Source organism: Bombyx mandarina, chromosome 06, assembly GCF_030267445.1.
Source record: "Bombyx mandarina strain Sakado chromosome 06, ASM3026744v2".
Lineage (NCBI taxonomy): Eukaryota > Metazoa > Arthropoda > Insecta > Lepidoptera > Bombycidae > Bombyx > Bombyx mandarina.
The window spans coordinates 12,071,470-12,087,517 of NC_143213.1; the positions used below are offsets into that span (position 1 = coordinate 12,071,470).

Genomic DNA, 16,048 nt, shown 5'->3' on the forward strand with positions numbered 1-16,048 from the left:
ATGTTATTATAATAAGGAACTTCGTTCCTATCCGGTGTTCCACGACACCACACATTTTTATTTATTTATTAGGAATACAATACACATCAGAAGCTAAAAAGATACATAAAAAACACAAGTAAAAAGAAACAAAATCAAAAAAGACGCAACAAAATCGAGTTTGTCAAAACGACTTTTAATAATATAGTACATAAATAATGATAAATACTACCCGATAGTTAGTACTACACGTGTTAAAGTCTAGTACAATTGATGCGAAGGTAACACAAAAACCTTGATGCCTGAATGAGCCTTGTATTTAAGCTCGCTTTTGTGATCTTCAAGATTGTCTATAATGACACATACGATCTAAGATGTCTATGTTCAAACGAGCGACACAGATCTGTATCTCTTTTTTCTTTTGTTGCTTAGATGGGTGGACGAGCTCACAGCCCACCTGATGTTAAGTGGTTACTGGAGCCCATAGACATCTACAACGTAAATGCGCCACCCACCTTGAGATATAAGTTCTAAGCTCTCAAGTATAGTTACAACGGCTGCCCCACCCTTCAAGCCGAAACGCATTGCTGCTTCACGGCAGAACTAGGCAGGGCGGTGGTACCTACCCGCGCGGACTCATAATACGTCCTACCACCAGTAAAATCTTCTCACAATCTTCTCAATCTTCTCACAATAATTCACCGCGATTACTAAAAGTAATCAATGATAGAATAGTTATTGATTCTCTTCAACGAGTTATGTGTTAATTTTGAAATCATTGAAATCGCCAAACCATTTCAAATTCAATTATATACCATATTGTTAAAACTGTTCAAGTGTTTTGAAATATTGTAACGTTTATTCTTGGGTAATAATAATACGAAATATAGTTGATGTCACGTTGAGTGGATTTGATTTTACAATAAGAGGTCTTCATTCTGTCTTGTGTTTCGACCCAAAAAATTGACAGCCGTTTCATTATTCTTTTATATTGTTCAGGTTTGTACTATAGGTTATAAATACAATTATTGTCTTCTTAAATAGTATACGTTAAGAAGACGATCTATATTTTCTTAAATGTTACCAACCAATTTAATGTTACCAACTCGAAATTACATGATAAGCAATCCGCACATACAGATAGTCGGAATTTAATTACAAGAAAATGTTAGACGAAATTGATCTAATTTTAAATGAAGTAATGCCAAATTAAGTTTTGAGGTGACTCACAAGAATTCCGTTCCGTCGGCTTTGTACGTAGCTTATTCATTTCACGGTAATATTGTTCTAGTAATTATTTATGACGATAATTTAATATTATATACTGTTATTCATTCATATTTCGTGTTTTGGAAACTCAATTACAAGCTGAGCTTCGTTCATTTTTCAAACAAAAATCTACACTGTTTAATTTTGTTTTTTTTTTTATTGCTTAGATGGTTGGACGAGCTCACAGCCCACCTGGTGTAAAGTGGTTACTGCAGCCCATAGACATCTACAAGGTAAATGCGCCACCCATCTTGAGATATAAGTTCTAAGATCTCAGTATAGTTACAACGGCTGCCCCACCCTTCAAACCGAAACGCATTACTGCTTCACGGCTGAAATAGGCAGGGTGGTGGTACCTGCCCGCGCGGACTCACAAGAGGTCCTACCACCAGTAGACCAATAAATATATATTAAGTTTTTTAGATGGAATATTGGTCACTAAAATTGAACTTGCATTCATTGCTTCGCAGGCTGAAAAAAGAGACATCTTGTATAGCTACGTTATGAATTATTCGGAAAACATCTGACTTATTAAACTATGTATTAAATACTAAAAGTCAACACTATTTAAAAAATTACTAACGCTAGCTCAGAAATTATTTTAAAAATGAGTATCATTCTACACATCTAAAACGTTAAGGAACGATAGAAATGCAAAAGAAATTAGGAATTTATTATGTTGTTTGTTGGAAGGCATGAAATATGTACATAGTGCATATGTAGCTGTCAAACGGTAAACTAGGAAATAATGCGCTGAAATAATTTTACGAAACCGTTCAACTTAATCGAGTTAACTCTTGTTTTCATGTTATTTTCGAAAAAAAATTATCTCGTACTGTTAACATTTAAATTTAACCTATTTTTCTGCTGTTTGTAAAATTGCTGTAACATGTCATAGTGTGTTATAAGAGATTGCTGTACGTGCCTGTAACTGGCTTACATACCAGTACTTAATTTTATACATGTTAATTTTAAGCTTGAATGTTTTGTGTGTATTGCTGTTGGTGTGTCTAAATAAATAAATAAATAACCAGATAAGCCATTATTTTATTTGCACTGATTCATGACGCTTGTAATTTGCAATTCACCGATTTTCCGTCTAAGCTAACAACTGCACAGTATGTATCGTGAATTATGTTCACGAACGCTCACGATTGGTAGCTTTATTAAAACGCAACTGACTTCTCAATTGGTACAGACGATCGTTCTGATGTCTTCGTAAGAGAATTAAAAAACAAATATGCCCTTCAACTGCCGTCTGGTGTAGTGGTAAGTGACATGGTCACTACACAAGGGGGCCGCGGGTTCGAATCCCGCCAATGGAAGATATTTGAATGATAAATATAAATGTCTTTTCCAGGGTTATGGATGTATATTAAATATATGTATGTGTATAATAAAAATCTTACATTTATTTCCGTTATCTGGTACCTGTAACACAAGTTCTTTACGAACTTACCACGGGACCAGTTAACGTGGCGTGATTGTTAGTAAATATATAACATATTCAACTTCGGAAATTCTTCTTCTTCTTCTTTGTCTCCACAAAGGCACTCCAATTCAAGTATGTAGGAGGCTTAAACAAAAGCTATTTCGTTCCAATACCTACTCAATACGACCTCATTTCAGAAATCAGTTTTTCATTACGAACGAATGGCCAAATCCGACAGATGATGAATTACGTTGAACGAATGAAAGAGCAGTATTATGTAAAGATGGGTGGCTTAATTTCATTCAAACTATTCAATCACGTTATTAATGTTCCTTTTGATGATTACATATATTATTTACTCGCTCTTTACTAAGACGACGCTTGCTCCTGAAAGTAAGTACTGTACTTTTTGACGAAGCATGTTGCTGATAGCTCTATTTCTGTAATCTGACGAAGCATGTTGCGGATAATGACTTATTATATTATGTATTAAATACTAAAAGTCAAAACTATTTAAAAAATTACTAACGCGTGACATGTACTTTTAGGTTAGGAATATTATGTTCTTTTTTTGTAATAAATTTCAAATTTGTTTAAAAAAAAAATTATAAATATAATTAATTAAAGATTTACTCGCCTAAATTTAACTGAAGCCACACATGTATGATAAATTCAGAAACAATCTTTAGTATTTACGCTTAGATTCACTAGCCACCGTAGTCATTGACATTGAATTTCATTAACATAGGTACTAGAATATCTTAGGTAATAAATTTGTTCATATTCATATATTATACTGTTAACATAAATAATTTATATACATAAAGTCTAATAGCTAATCTAAAGTCTAATAATAATAATACTAGCTAATGTAAAGTCTAATAATATTTACATAAAGTCTACTAGTCAGCCCGGGCTAGTAGGAGTTCAGTGACATATACACGTGCAGAAGAATTACTTCTGTAAATAAAGACATTATCTTCTAGGGTTTGATGTTAATTTAAATCTAAAGCATCTTATACGTAAAATATTTTTTTACTGGTGGTAGGACCTCTTGTGAGTCCGCACGGGTGGGTACCACCACCCTGCCTATTTCTGCCGTGAAGCAGTAATGCGTTTCGGTTTGAAGGGGGGGCAGCCGTTGTAACTATACTGAGACCTTAGAACTCATATCTCAAGGTGGGTGGCGGCATTTACGTTGTAGATTTTTATGGGCTCCGGTACCCACTTAACGTCAGGTGGGCTGTGAGCTCGTCCACCCAGCTAAGCAATAAAAAAAATAAAAAAACACGTTTCGTTATCACCATTACGATACTTGTAAATATTGAAATTGATTGAAAACCAATTTTAGATCTCCCCGAATATTCCATGTTAGTAATCACTCAACCCACGAGGCCATCTAACATAATGAACAGACTTAGACAACGACAGTACAATACTTGCATTTCTGTCATTTAACCAAGGAACTTTAAACGCGTGTTTAACACTGAATATCTAAACAGAATGTTCTTCATTTAGCAGACAATACTCAATCAACCTACTTTCTAGTTCGCACGAACTTGAGTGATTTTGGCAACTTTCTTTTACCATTATAAAGCCAGTACTTAGAATTATATTACATAGTCTACAGACTACGAACCTGTGTGGGTTTATTATGGATTGAGACCATAATTTTTTTTTATTGCTTAAATGTGTGGACGAGCTCACAGCCCACCTGGTGTTAAGTGGTTACTGGAGCCCATAGACATCTACAACGTAAATGCGCCACACATCTTGAGATATAGTTCTAAGGTCTCAGTATTGTCACAACGGCTGCCCCTCCCTTCAAACCGAAACGCATTACTGCTTCACGGCAGAAATAGACGGGCGGTGGTACCTACCCGTGCGGACTCACAAGACGTCCTACCACCAGTAATTACGCAAATTATAATTTTGCGGGTTTGATTTTTATTACACGATATTATTCCTTCACCGTGGAAGTCAATCGTGAACATTTGTTAAGTACGTATTTCATTAGAAAAATTCATTCATTAGAAAAATAAATCGCAGCATGATTGAGATTTTCAGTAATAGCTTTATAATCGGGTGATGCTAAGCTATTGACGGATGGCTATCAAGCTATAATCCGAAAAAAGGTTGCCTCTTTTTTAAGACGAGTGAGAGACAGTAGTAATGGCATCCTCGGGATGATTGCTTCTCGCGCTGATTGTCCGATCCAACATAAATGGATGTGTATAATTACCGGACAAGACTGACATATCCTTATTATTATTTTACTCTTCATTATGAAATGTGTATGATTTTCTTTTTATTTTATTTTTCCTCCAAATTAATTGACTGATTGACATAATGATAGCTAATATTGACATAGAGTGGTTACCACTGTATTGATATAATTATGTGTTTCTAATTCATTTCCTTTGTATATTTAATTAATTGAATTAGTATATTGTTCATTTTCTATTTGTATTGTTGAACTGTTTGTGTGCTGACTATTGTATTATTATTATTTTATAGATTTTTTCTGAAATAAATGTTTTATTATTATTATTAAGCTCTTGTCCTTGCACGGAAACGTCATTTCCGATATTTTAACAGAAAAAATATCGATGCATATTTTTGCGTGATACTGGAGAATAAAACGCGTTATATAAAATTTCATATCAATCTCAATTGTAAGCCTTGTTCGTTAAAAATAAATTTTATTGCGTTTCGCCGATTTCGAAATGTTACATTGAATCGATTTAATAAAATCGATTTTCTGTAATCTCCGTTTTTCTAGAATACATACCTACGTTGAGGGCTTAGTGATAAGGACGCCAATAATCGATTAATTTGATTATCCTATTTCTTAATCTGAATCGGCTTAACTGTTAATTTTCTTACAAAAACAGTGAGTTTATTTACCGATTGATAGCAAATACAATAGATCATTTTTAGATAGAAAAGGTATTTAATTGAATAAAAGTATTTTCGTTTGGACGGCTGATTTTAATAACTTGTATGGACGTTTTCATTGCCCAACTGATATGAAGTGGTTGGAATAAATCTATCACAACGTGGATGCCGCCATGCACCTTAAGACACGAGATCTAAATATCAATTAGCAAACCGACTGTCGTCTTCAACCCGCAATGTATGAATTCGCGCGCAATGGTAGACAAATTTTCTTGTCAAAGAACTCTATAAGTTCTTGAACCGAAAAACGTCCATGAGAATTATAATGTAATAACTAATTAAGGTTTCATAATTCGATGTTACCACATTATTAAATTGATTAGCGGCAACGGGAAATGTGTTAACATGAAATTGTTTGGTCGAAGTTAATTATTGTCTGTCTAAATTTAGCAAGTTTATTAAGCTTGTCAATTTCTTTTGTATTTACTATATATAAATTCGATTTTATACACACTTTTACACGTTGCATTTACGTACATAATTCCTTTTGTATTTTCACTTGCTGCCAAATGACCCACTGAGAAGATCTGGGGAGAAACTTAGTGGGTAGGGTAATACCCAGACAGGTGGTTTATAATATACACGACCGTTGACACGTATAAATTTTTGCGAATTTCATTTCATTACAAGATCGTTCCTTCACTGTGAAAATCGTCATGAATGCATGTTAGCTTCGTATTTCCTTAGAAAAATCGGTGGTTCCTGCGTCATTTGACAAAGATGCATCGCTCGATACGAGTACGTCGGGCAAATGCGAGATTTAATCGCACGTCTCTACAGTACGGTTGCTTGTTGAGAGATAGAGAAAAGAAGAGAAAGGGAGGGAGGAGAAGAGAGAGGGAGAGAGAGAGGGAGAGAGGGAGAGAGGGAGAGAGAAAGAGAGAGAGAAAGAAAGAAATGACAGAAACGACAAGTATGTTGCGGCTTAATATTAATAGGAATTATTCAAAGATATCTTTCAAAATATACCACATCTTTAAACATCTTTCTAAATAATGAAGGAAAATGTATACATTAAATATACACCTACAATGAAGATATAATATTATATATTAAATAATTATTATGGGTATTTTTTATAATTACTAATAAATAGCAAATAAAATAAATAACTTGTTAATATGAAAAAGGTTTGATATTGACATTTATATACACGATTTTTCTGAGGTAATGCTTATTATCTGATTACCACAAACAAAGTTCACCCCGAGGCACGACTTCTCTGAATCCAGACAGGCCATGCTCAAGAATTCTATGAATTCTCAACAACAAATAATATCTGTCCTCACTGTCAAACAAAAAGCTTAATAATACTTAATATTTCAGTATTAGAATTTATTTGAATACGTAGTGGCGACATAACAATAGTTAGATAGAAGGTTATGTGTAAGAGCTTTGTTTAATAAGAAAATATTTGTGAAAAACATTAAAAATATTTGAGAAAAAAACAAAAAAAAACCCGCTGAGTTTGTTTCGCCAGTTCTTCTCAGGACCGTGGCTCTTTTTGGAAGAGGTTTTTTTTTTTTTTTTTTTCCTACCTAAGCTGAGAGCCTTGAGAGGCTATGTCAGCGTAACCCTAACTTTAGTAGGTGAGCTCACGGGGCTCAAACCTGACGATGTTGCTAACACGAACCCTAGCAAGAGTCGTGCTTCGCAGAATCTACCACCGGATCGGAAACGCGACCCACTGAGAAGATCCGGCGAGAAACTCAGTGGGCTGTGTCTGAGAGTTAATTTACTCGTCGAGCCCTTCGTCGCAAGCGACGGGTTCGACGAGAACGGTGACCGGTGCTTGAAGTACCTAGAAGCACCGTTAGTGGATCGGGCGGATCCGAGATGACGTGTTTTGGGCGACGTCGACTGCTTTCCATTCTGTCCGCAGGATCGGGAATGTAGTTACCGGCGGCCACGATGAGAGGGTTCTCGTGTCGTGCCGCTTTATCGAAGTGGCGCATGGACGCCGACTGCAGATACTTACTGATGGACTCTAAGTCCAGGTCGTCATGGAGGTCGACGTTCCTGACGAACCACGGGGCTCCGACGGCTATCCTGCAAAAACGGGATTGAATAATTTGGAATGATTTCAAGTGTATGCGGGCCGCGTGAGCGAACACTACACTTGCATAGGTCATGACGGGGCGTATGCAAGTTTTGTAGAGTGTCACCTTATTTCTAAGGGACATTTTACTTCGCCTACATATCATCGGGTAGAGACGTCCTAGAATGAAGGCGGCACGATCGCGTACCGTCTTGATGTGGGGGCGGAATGTCATCCTACTGTCGAGGGTGACGCCTAAATATTTGACCTTCGGGGCCCACGGTATGGGCTGGTCGAACATCGTGATCGGGCGAACGGCGGGGGCGGGGGTATTGACGCGCCTAGTCGGGAGGGGGATGCTCAGCGTGGTGTTCGGAGGGCGACCCCTTTTGAAGAGCACCGCTGTGCTTTTCGTGGGGTTAATGTCGATGCGCCACTTCCGGAACCACTGTCCCATGGTGGTAGCTGCGGTCTGAAGTCGTCGATGAAGCAACGCCTTCTTCCTACACGAGTAGTAGATGGCGGTGTCATCGGCGAAGAGCGCCAGATGGGTCTCCGGAGACCGGGGTATATCGTTGATATACAAACTGAATAGTAACGGGGAGAGGGCGGAGCCTTGCGGGACTCCGGCTGTGACGCGACGGGGCCGGGAACGCGTTCCCTCAACTCGATATCGGAACGAACGGTTCGACAAGTAGTCTCGTATGATGAGCACGAGTCTGTCTGGCACTCCCATGTTATACAGTTTGAATATCAAACCGTTGTGCCAGACTTTGTCGAACGCCTTCGCTATATCGAAGAAGAGGGCTCCTGTCGGAATGGGTTTCCGCCTGTTCAGCCCTAGTAAGATGTGCTCCGTGAGGCGGTGCACTTGATGGACGCACGAGTGTCTGGCGCGGAATCCAAACTGCTCGTCTATAAGAATTTTATTCGCGGATACGAAATCCCAGAGGCGTTTACGAAGGAGCCGTTCGTATAATTTGCCTATCGCCGGGAGGAGACTGATGGGGCGGTAACTCGCGGTTTCGTTATTCGGTTTGCCCGGCTTGTGTATGCCGATAACGTCCGCTTCTTTCCACGCCGCGGGAAAGATGCAGTTCGTCATAGCAGCATTTAATATCGTGGCCAACATCGTTATCAGTTGGGCTGGTAACAGTTTTAGCGCGCGGTTGCGGATGCCGTCGGAGCCGGGAGCTTTCCGTGGTTGTAGGCTATCGATCGCCTCCTTAACCTCGGAAGTGGTAATGGGGGGTAGCGCGTCCGAGGGCGGCAGGGAAGCTCTGCGCTCGACCTCCCTGTCGACGAACTCGGTGTGTTCGGGGTCCGCGTGTTGAGTGCTGGTGGTGCACTGTTCTTGCAGTGCATCGGCCAGCAACTCTGCCTTGTCATCGTCATCGTAAGCCGGTGGTTGGCCCGAGGGGCGTACGAGAGGCGGCATAGTGACGATAGTTTCGGACTTGAGGGTCCTAGCTAGTCGCCAGTATGCTTGGTGAGTGGGCGCGAGTTCTTCTAAATAACTATCCCAGTTTTCGTTTCGGGCGTCGCTTAAGCGGGATTTGACCTCCCGCTGTAAGCGACGCATCCGAGTCCGGTTTGAATCCGTGGGATATCGATCGTAGGCCCGGATTGCCGCGTTTCTGATTCTAACGAGGTCCCTAAGATCGGGGGAAAGTCTGATGCGGTGGAAGCAGTCCTCCACATCGACTTGTTTCGAGGATCTTATGATCGCCGTCGAGACGTGATCAGTGAAGATGTTTATGGATTCGACGGTATCCTCGGGGGATGGAGTTGAATCCGGGCCGCAAGGGAGGATTGGTGGAGCGGTGTCAGCTAAGCACGTGCCCAGCTTCTTCCAATCCACCATGGTCCTCGTATCTGGTTCGCGGTTGAGTGGGCGACCGAGCTGCATGACTACAGGTCGGTGGTCTGAGTCGAGTTCTGACATTGCCTCGATGGAGCGTAAGCGCAGAGTTACGTTCCTCAGCAGTGCCAGATCTATTGTGCTCGGACGACGCGCGGCGTTGTACGGATAGCACGTGGGGGTCGGGGGGTTGAATATTTCGAATGTGAGGTCGTCTATGAACGCGTCGAGACGCCTACCGTTCACATTCGTGCGATGGCAGTTCCACCTAGTGTGGTGGCAATTTAAATCGCCTGCCAGGATGACCGCGTCCCCCATACCGAGCAGTGTCTCGAGGTCACTGCTCAGGAGGGGTTTGTCAGGGGGGAGATAGACGGATGCGATGACGATCGGCTGGTGTCCCGTCAGCGCGATGCGGCACACTGACGCCTCGATATGTAAGAGCGAGGGAGTATCGAGAGGGACGCAGTGCAGGGCCCTCCTATAGTAAATGACAGTCCCGCCCTTGCGGGTGGAGAGTCTGTCATTCCTAACCATGACGTAATTCGCGACTTTGGGGTCGCGACGCGAGGGCTTTAGGAAGGTCTCCTGCACCAGAAGGATGTCGATGAGATTGTCACGGAGAAACTCATATACTTGGTCGCGCTGACGCGCGAGTCCGTTAGCATTATAAAATGCTAACTTTAAGGAACGCGGTTTTACCCTACCGTTGTTGGCCATTGATTACCGGTAATCAAGCCAGCGTACGCTGGACGGACTCGATGACGTCCATATGGTCGAACGTCGCGTATAGGCGGTCATCGGCCGTGACCGCCCTGCGCATGGCGTCGGCGAACGAGCGCATGCGATCTATATTTATCGCGGCGATATAATCCCGCACGATTGAAAAATCGTTTACGGCAGGCCGCGCGGGGCCGGGGCGAGGCGCGGGACCGGGCGCGAGGGCGGGGCGCGGCGCGAGCAGGAGCTGGGGTGCCGGTGGTTTCCCTGCCAACGTGAGCGGCAGCGGTTTTGCCCACGCGGAGACGGTGGGCACCGGTGCCGGCACGAAGGCAGGTTTCGGCGCGCGGGGCGCCGAAGTCTTTGGGCCGACGGTTTTCAGTGGCGCGTTGGCCAGACGCTTCCGCGGGGCCTTGGGGCATCCGCGGTAGTTGGCCGTGTGACCCTGCTTTTGGCAGAGCACACAGCTCGGCGGTTCGGTCGCGGTCTCCTTGACCCGCGAGCAGTCGGCTGTCACGTGGTCACCGAGGCACTTTACGCACCGCGGACGCGCGTGGCAATTGCGCGCGGAGTGGCCATAAAGTTGGCACCTATGGCACTGCCCGGGAGTGCCTTTTTTGTGTGGGGCCTCGACGGTGACCCCTGATAAACCGCAAACGGTGCGGAGACTTGAGGCGATCCGTTTGCCTTCCGGAGTAGGTTCTAGCGCGACGAGAACCATGTTATACGGGAACTTGTCCCGACCGCTGTGCATACGGTGCACACTTACTATCGGGTACGCCTGCCCGATTAGGTTTTCCTTAATTAGCTCGACGTCGAGCTCCTTTGGTACTCCGCGTATTACTACGCGGAGCTCGCGGTCCTCCTGGAGTGCATAGGTGTGGTAACCTATGCTCTCTTTTCGGAGGTAAGATGTGAGGGCCCTATGGTCGCCCGGCGTTGCGACCTTAATTTGAATCCCGTGCGCGAGATTACGCGCTTGGGAGTAATTTATTTTATTGGCCGTAAGGGCCTGGGATACCCGGTTCCACGCTGATTTTTCCCGTAGGATTACGGGCGGGGGCGCGGTAATTTTATTGACGGGCGCGGGTTTCGGCGACGGGGTTGCGCGGCGAGGGGAGTCGGGTGAGACCACGACTTTAGGTCGCGACGCGTTCGCGGCCTTGGGCTGTTTTGGCGCTGTGGACGGTTCCACGGCACGGGCGCGTTTTTTGCCGCGCGTGACGGTTTTGAACCCATCGGAGGTTCCGGGCTGCGGGCTCGTCGCGGACTCGAAGTCCATCTCCGATCCGGTATCGGAGTCTGAACCGGAGTTGGCGATTGACGACGCGACGGACGAGATCGGTGTAAACGTCGCGGGTGCGTTAGGCGCCTCGCTGGCGCTAGGCGCTTCATGAGTCGCTACGTGAATACGTGCGCTCGAAATGGATTTGGGGGCGGGGCATGTTTGTGCGGCTCTGAACGACGCGGCGAGGGACGCGGGCGGGGGGGAACTTGCGCGGGCGGCCCTGTAGGCCGCGAATTCGGCCGTGAGGTTAGATAGGACCGGGTACTTCTCGGCAAGTAACCCGAGAAACCCTAATAACTCTTCTTCCATGGTTTCTTTTGCCCGGGGGGGGCGTCCCCGGGACTTAAGGCACACTCGCCGAAAGGCGAGTCCCCTGAGTAGGAGTTCACCCCCTGCGCTTTACCAGCTACAAGGGGGGGAGTGCCTATGCCGTGAGAACGGCAGTCAGCTGGGATTGGGGTGGATAGTTGGGAAGGTGGGACTCCACTGGGTTGTGAGAATGCCACAACAAGCGGTGATCTCAGTGGAGTTTTAGTCTCGAAAGAGACTGTTTTTCACGCCGAATAAATAATTAAATTTAATAAATGAGATGAGTGAAATGATAGTGTGAAGTTGTCGTTGCGAGTGCACAATCAACAAGCTCGAATCGCTTTTACGACACAAGGTCGCGACGCCAGCGATAGTGCGTCAAGAATTCGCAACAATGCCGCGATCGGTGCGACAACGACAATGCAACGAAACTCGAGACACAAGATCGCGACGGCAGCGACAATTTTTCGTAAAAACGCGTCCGGACTGTACGGCGATGCAATCGGAACTGGAAGAGGTTTTAGAGTTAACATTGTTATTTATATTTTGACATTCAACAAGTATGTTATGCTGACATCTAAGTTGAAATAAATGATTTTGAATTTGAATTTGAATTTATTTCTTGAAGATATCTCTTCATTCTGATGGAAACTAGACCCGCGAGTGGAGTATGATGTGAGTCTGTTTAAAGACTGCATAGATAAACCCGTTAAATATAATTAAATTTTTAATATTTAAATAGAAGATTCTTGTCATCGGGTGATGGTTGTCTGGGAAAATCGCTCTTAGCGACAAGATCATCCATTGTACTTTTGTAGATAATATTTTACATTAATGTTTGTTTTGTATTATGGTACAATAAAGGATACATTGTGTACGACTGTTTTTTTTTGTTCAAAATAACCAATACCGAAATAGAAGTAAATTTTTTTAAATAAAATAATGAAAATAATGAAATTACGAGGTCACATAAGAATATGATGAAGTTAAAAGCGTAAATATTTAAGGTAAAGGTAAATAAACATTGAATGTTTTGTGTTGAGGTCAATGGTCCCGGAACCCAGGTGAGACGAGATCCGACTTACTGAGTACTTTGAATTTTAATTGACTTTTATGAGGAAGTGAACAGAAATAAATACCTAATAGTAAAAGGCGAATGAACAGAATATAAAAAATATTCGCTGACAAATCGTCATCATGAGAATTTACGTGTAAAAATGCTAACCAAACAAATAAATATGATTTAAAACCAATAATACCCTTTTTGAAGCGCTTGCTTTTATAATAAAAACTTTGACGGAAATATTATTTTAAGATAAACAGTTTAACGGAGAAGCGATAGATAGCTTTTAACCAATTAATATTTCAAAAAAAGATATATTCAGTTAAAAGTCAGAGCCGAAACGCTCAAACATGTGTTGCTGGATATATTTTACGAACCCTGTTTGTGTATTATTCTAAATACTGCAATATAAGATGTAATATGAACCACGAAAACGTAGCGAAGCCTTAAAAACGACCTTCATCACGCAAACATTCACGTCGAAAAACAAAAACAATTATCAATAAACAAAAGCCCTATAAACTCACCGTTCAACTCAATGACACTCCATTTCACAAATCTCACAATCCCTTTATTAACGATATTCATGAACCTCAACGCAAAAAAACGTTTTATAAGTTACGCTAATTATTTACATAGACATAATCGAACTAGTAACGTTCACGCGCGGGTTTTTCGTGTTATACGGTCAACACGGCTGTTTTGTTCTCATGTTAGAGCGCAAGTGAACGAAGGCGCTGAAGCATTACAACGCCTCCGACGCGACGTCAAATGAAATTAAGAACATAAAAATATATTTGATACTTGAAACGGGATAATGAAAGCGAACGAGGTACCGCGGCCGGTCCTTCGTTTAGCGGTTTTGATAATGTTTTCATAACTGCATTTGCATTTCTCGTGGATGCGGTCTTAGGACGCGAAAGCTGGTTTTCTTTGAGGTTAGTTAACGCGCCGGTTCTGAGTGAAATGTTGGAGCAAATGTTTGTTTTGTATTGCCATGTAAGCGGTTTTTTTAGAGTCGTCGACTGACGGCCTAATCAGATAACAAGCGGCTTCTAGTACCTACAACAATATGTTGCCGTCCTCTTTGAGAGTTAGTGTTCTAAATGGCAATTGCTATGAATTGCTCGTGCTAGAACTAGTAATCGAATAGGTATGATAATAATAAATTGATTTGATTTTGTGTGATTAAAAATCAAACACACGCGAATTGTTTTTCGAAGCTTGTTTCATAGTAAATACATATAAATTGGTCCTTATTTTGGAAAGAAGGAATACTGGTGGGCCGGATGCTTTTCTAGTTTCACGACTAGGCGAGCACGCGTCCAGCCGGGAAGGGATTTTATTTGAGTAACAGTCGCCCGAGCGCCTTCGAAGGAGTCCTAAGAGCTTAAGGGCAGCTACTTCGCTGATGCATCTACCGGATCGGAATTACGGCCTGCTGATGAGAAGATCCGCCGAGACATTCAGCGGGCTGATGTTGGGCTAGCGGTTTGCAGTCGCGGACCAGTCCCACATACCCCGAGCTACCCCTAGGCGCGGGATCCTCGCAGGAGGTTCAGACCACCCCTCCCCCCGATGAGTACGGCTACCTCTCCTACGCTACGTAGTCCTTAACCTATTTCTAGTGCTAGATCTAAAATTGATCGCGCCATTGCGAAAATTAGCGCAAAACCATATTGTGTGAAGACTACGGGTTTCAGTAAGCAATGAACATTAAATGGGTCGTGAGCGTGTTTCGTCTATGTAATGCAGAAAAATAAAGAAGTTTTATTGAGAAAATTAAAGCCAATTGTATTGGTGCCTAAAATTTCTCGTCTGCCAAGAAGCGTTTTAGGTATCACCACCGTTCTACATGTTTAAGTCGCGAAGCAGTAACTTGGTCCACTTTGCAGAAAGGACAATGTGACTTTTAAGAGCCGTGGATCGCGACTTATAGGATTTTATTAATATTAATTCGGTCATACCTCAGTGATTCTAATCAGCGTGGGTGTTGTTATTTAAGCCGCAACGTGATTCACAGTTAGAGGTTTTCACTTGCGATACGACTCTCAGTGATTGTTCTCACACATATTCCGAGACTTTACCTCGAAACTTCCTCGACTTAATCGAGGATACATCAATGGAAATTAGAGGAATCGGTATTTTTAGATGGATCTGCAGATCTTTTCATATCAAATGTTGAAATATTGACAATTAAAGAATATAGGAATTACATCACTTATATTATCATTAGAATATTCGGACTTATTTACTTACTGAGGAAAATAATGGGTCAAGTCGAATGATGAACTTTTTTCAATTTAGACCGTCGATTTTGTTGTTCTATTTGACTGAAATTGAGGAGATTTCGAGGTAACGTCTAAGAACAATGTGTATTAACGTATTAGTAGTATTCGGATTGCTTGATGATTCACTGTCTACCCGATAGCATAAACTATTTCTTCAAGCAGTTCAATGACCTTGAGGATTGTTTTATTTTTATAAACACGGTCCACGGTACCAACGTCGCTCACGTAAATGAGATATGAAAGATTTTTTTTATTTTTTTTATTTTTTTTTATTGCATAGATGTGTGTCGTCAACAGCCCGGCTAATTGTATGAGGCTGTAGGAGGATCTTCAGACTATAACAGATAAGGCTTCAGCGGCCACGAAGAACTGTATCCCTTCTAAGAGCACTGCCGTGGAAGGATGTGGGACCCCATCGTGTGTTTTTTCCTAAGAAGCCTCATGGGGCCGTGACCCTTAGCATTGAAGATTAGGATTAAGGAGGAGGAAGAGGAGCCCACCCAATAAAACTGGAACACACTACTGTTTCACGCAGAAATAGGTCGGGCGTGGTTGGTCCTAACACTCCAGCATTGAGGATTATCGACACAAGGAGTAGAAGGAACTCTACCAATAAAACTGTAACACACTACTGTTTCGTACCTACGTGGTTGGTACCTACGGGCTCTTTCCGGAAATTCAAACGACAAGTTTAAATCTAGAACAGAATTACGCATTGAAAAGGTTCATTAGCTCAATAAAAGCTCGGTACGGCCGAGAGTTTGCCGGTGAAAGTTACAGAAATACATAGTCATTCGAAAGCGCAAGTAACAAATGGCGCTTGAAAACATCGGCACTGAA

General features: G+C 42.4%; 1 protein-coding gene across 2 annotated transcripts in view; it reads right to left on the bottom strand.

The window, feature by feature from the left end:
- Positions 1 to 13,808, bottom strand: part of LOC114253018 (uncharacterized) — a 48,457-nt gene extending 34,649 nt beyond the window's left edge. Inside the window, exon 1 of one of the 2 annotated variants that reach the window (XM_089728378.1) lies at positions 13,445 to 13,808. In XM_089728378.1, the coding sequence (XP_089584504.1) occupies positions 13,445 to 13,505 (61 nt within the window). In that variant the 5' untranslated portion in view covers positions 13,506 to 13,808. The remainder of the gene's footprint in view (positions 1 to 13,444) is intronic. The other variant, XM_028187751.2, reaches the window with a different exon arrangement.
- Between the last annotated feature and the right edge of the window lie 2,240 nt (positions 13,809 to 16,048).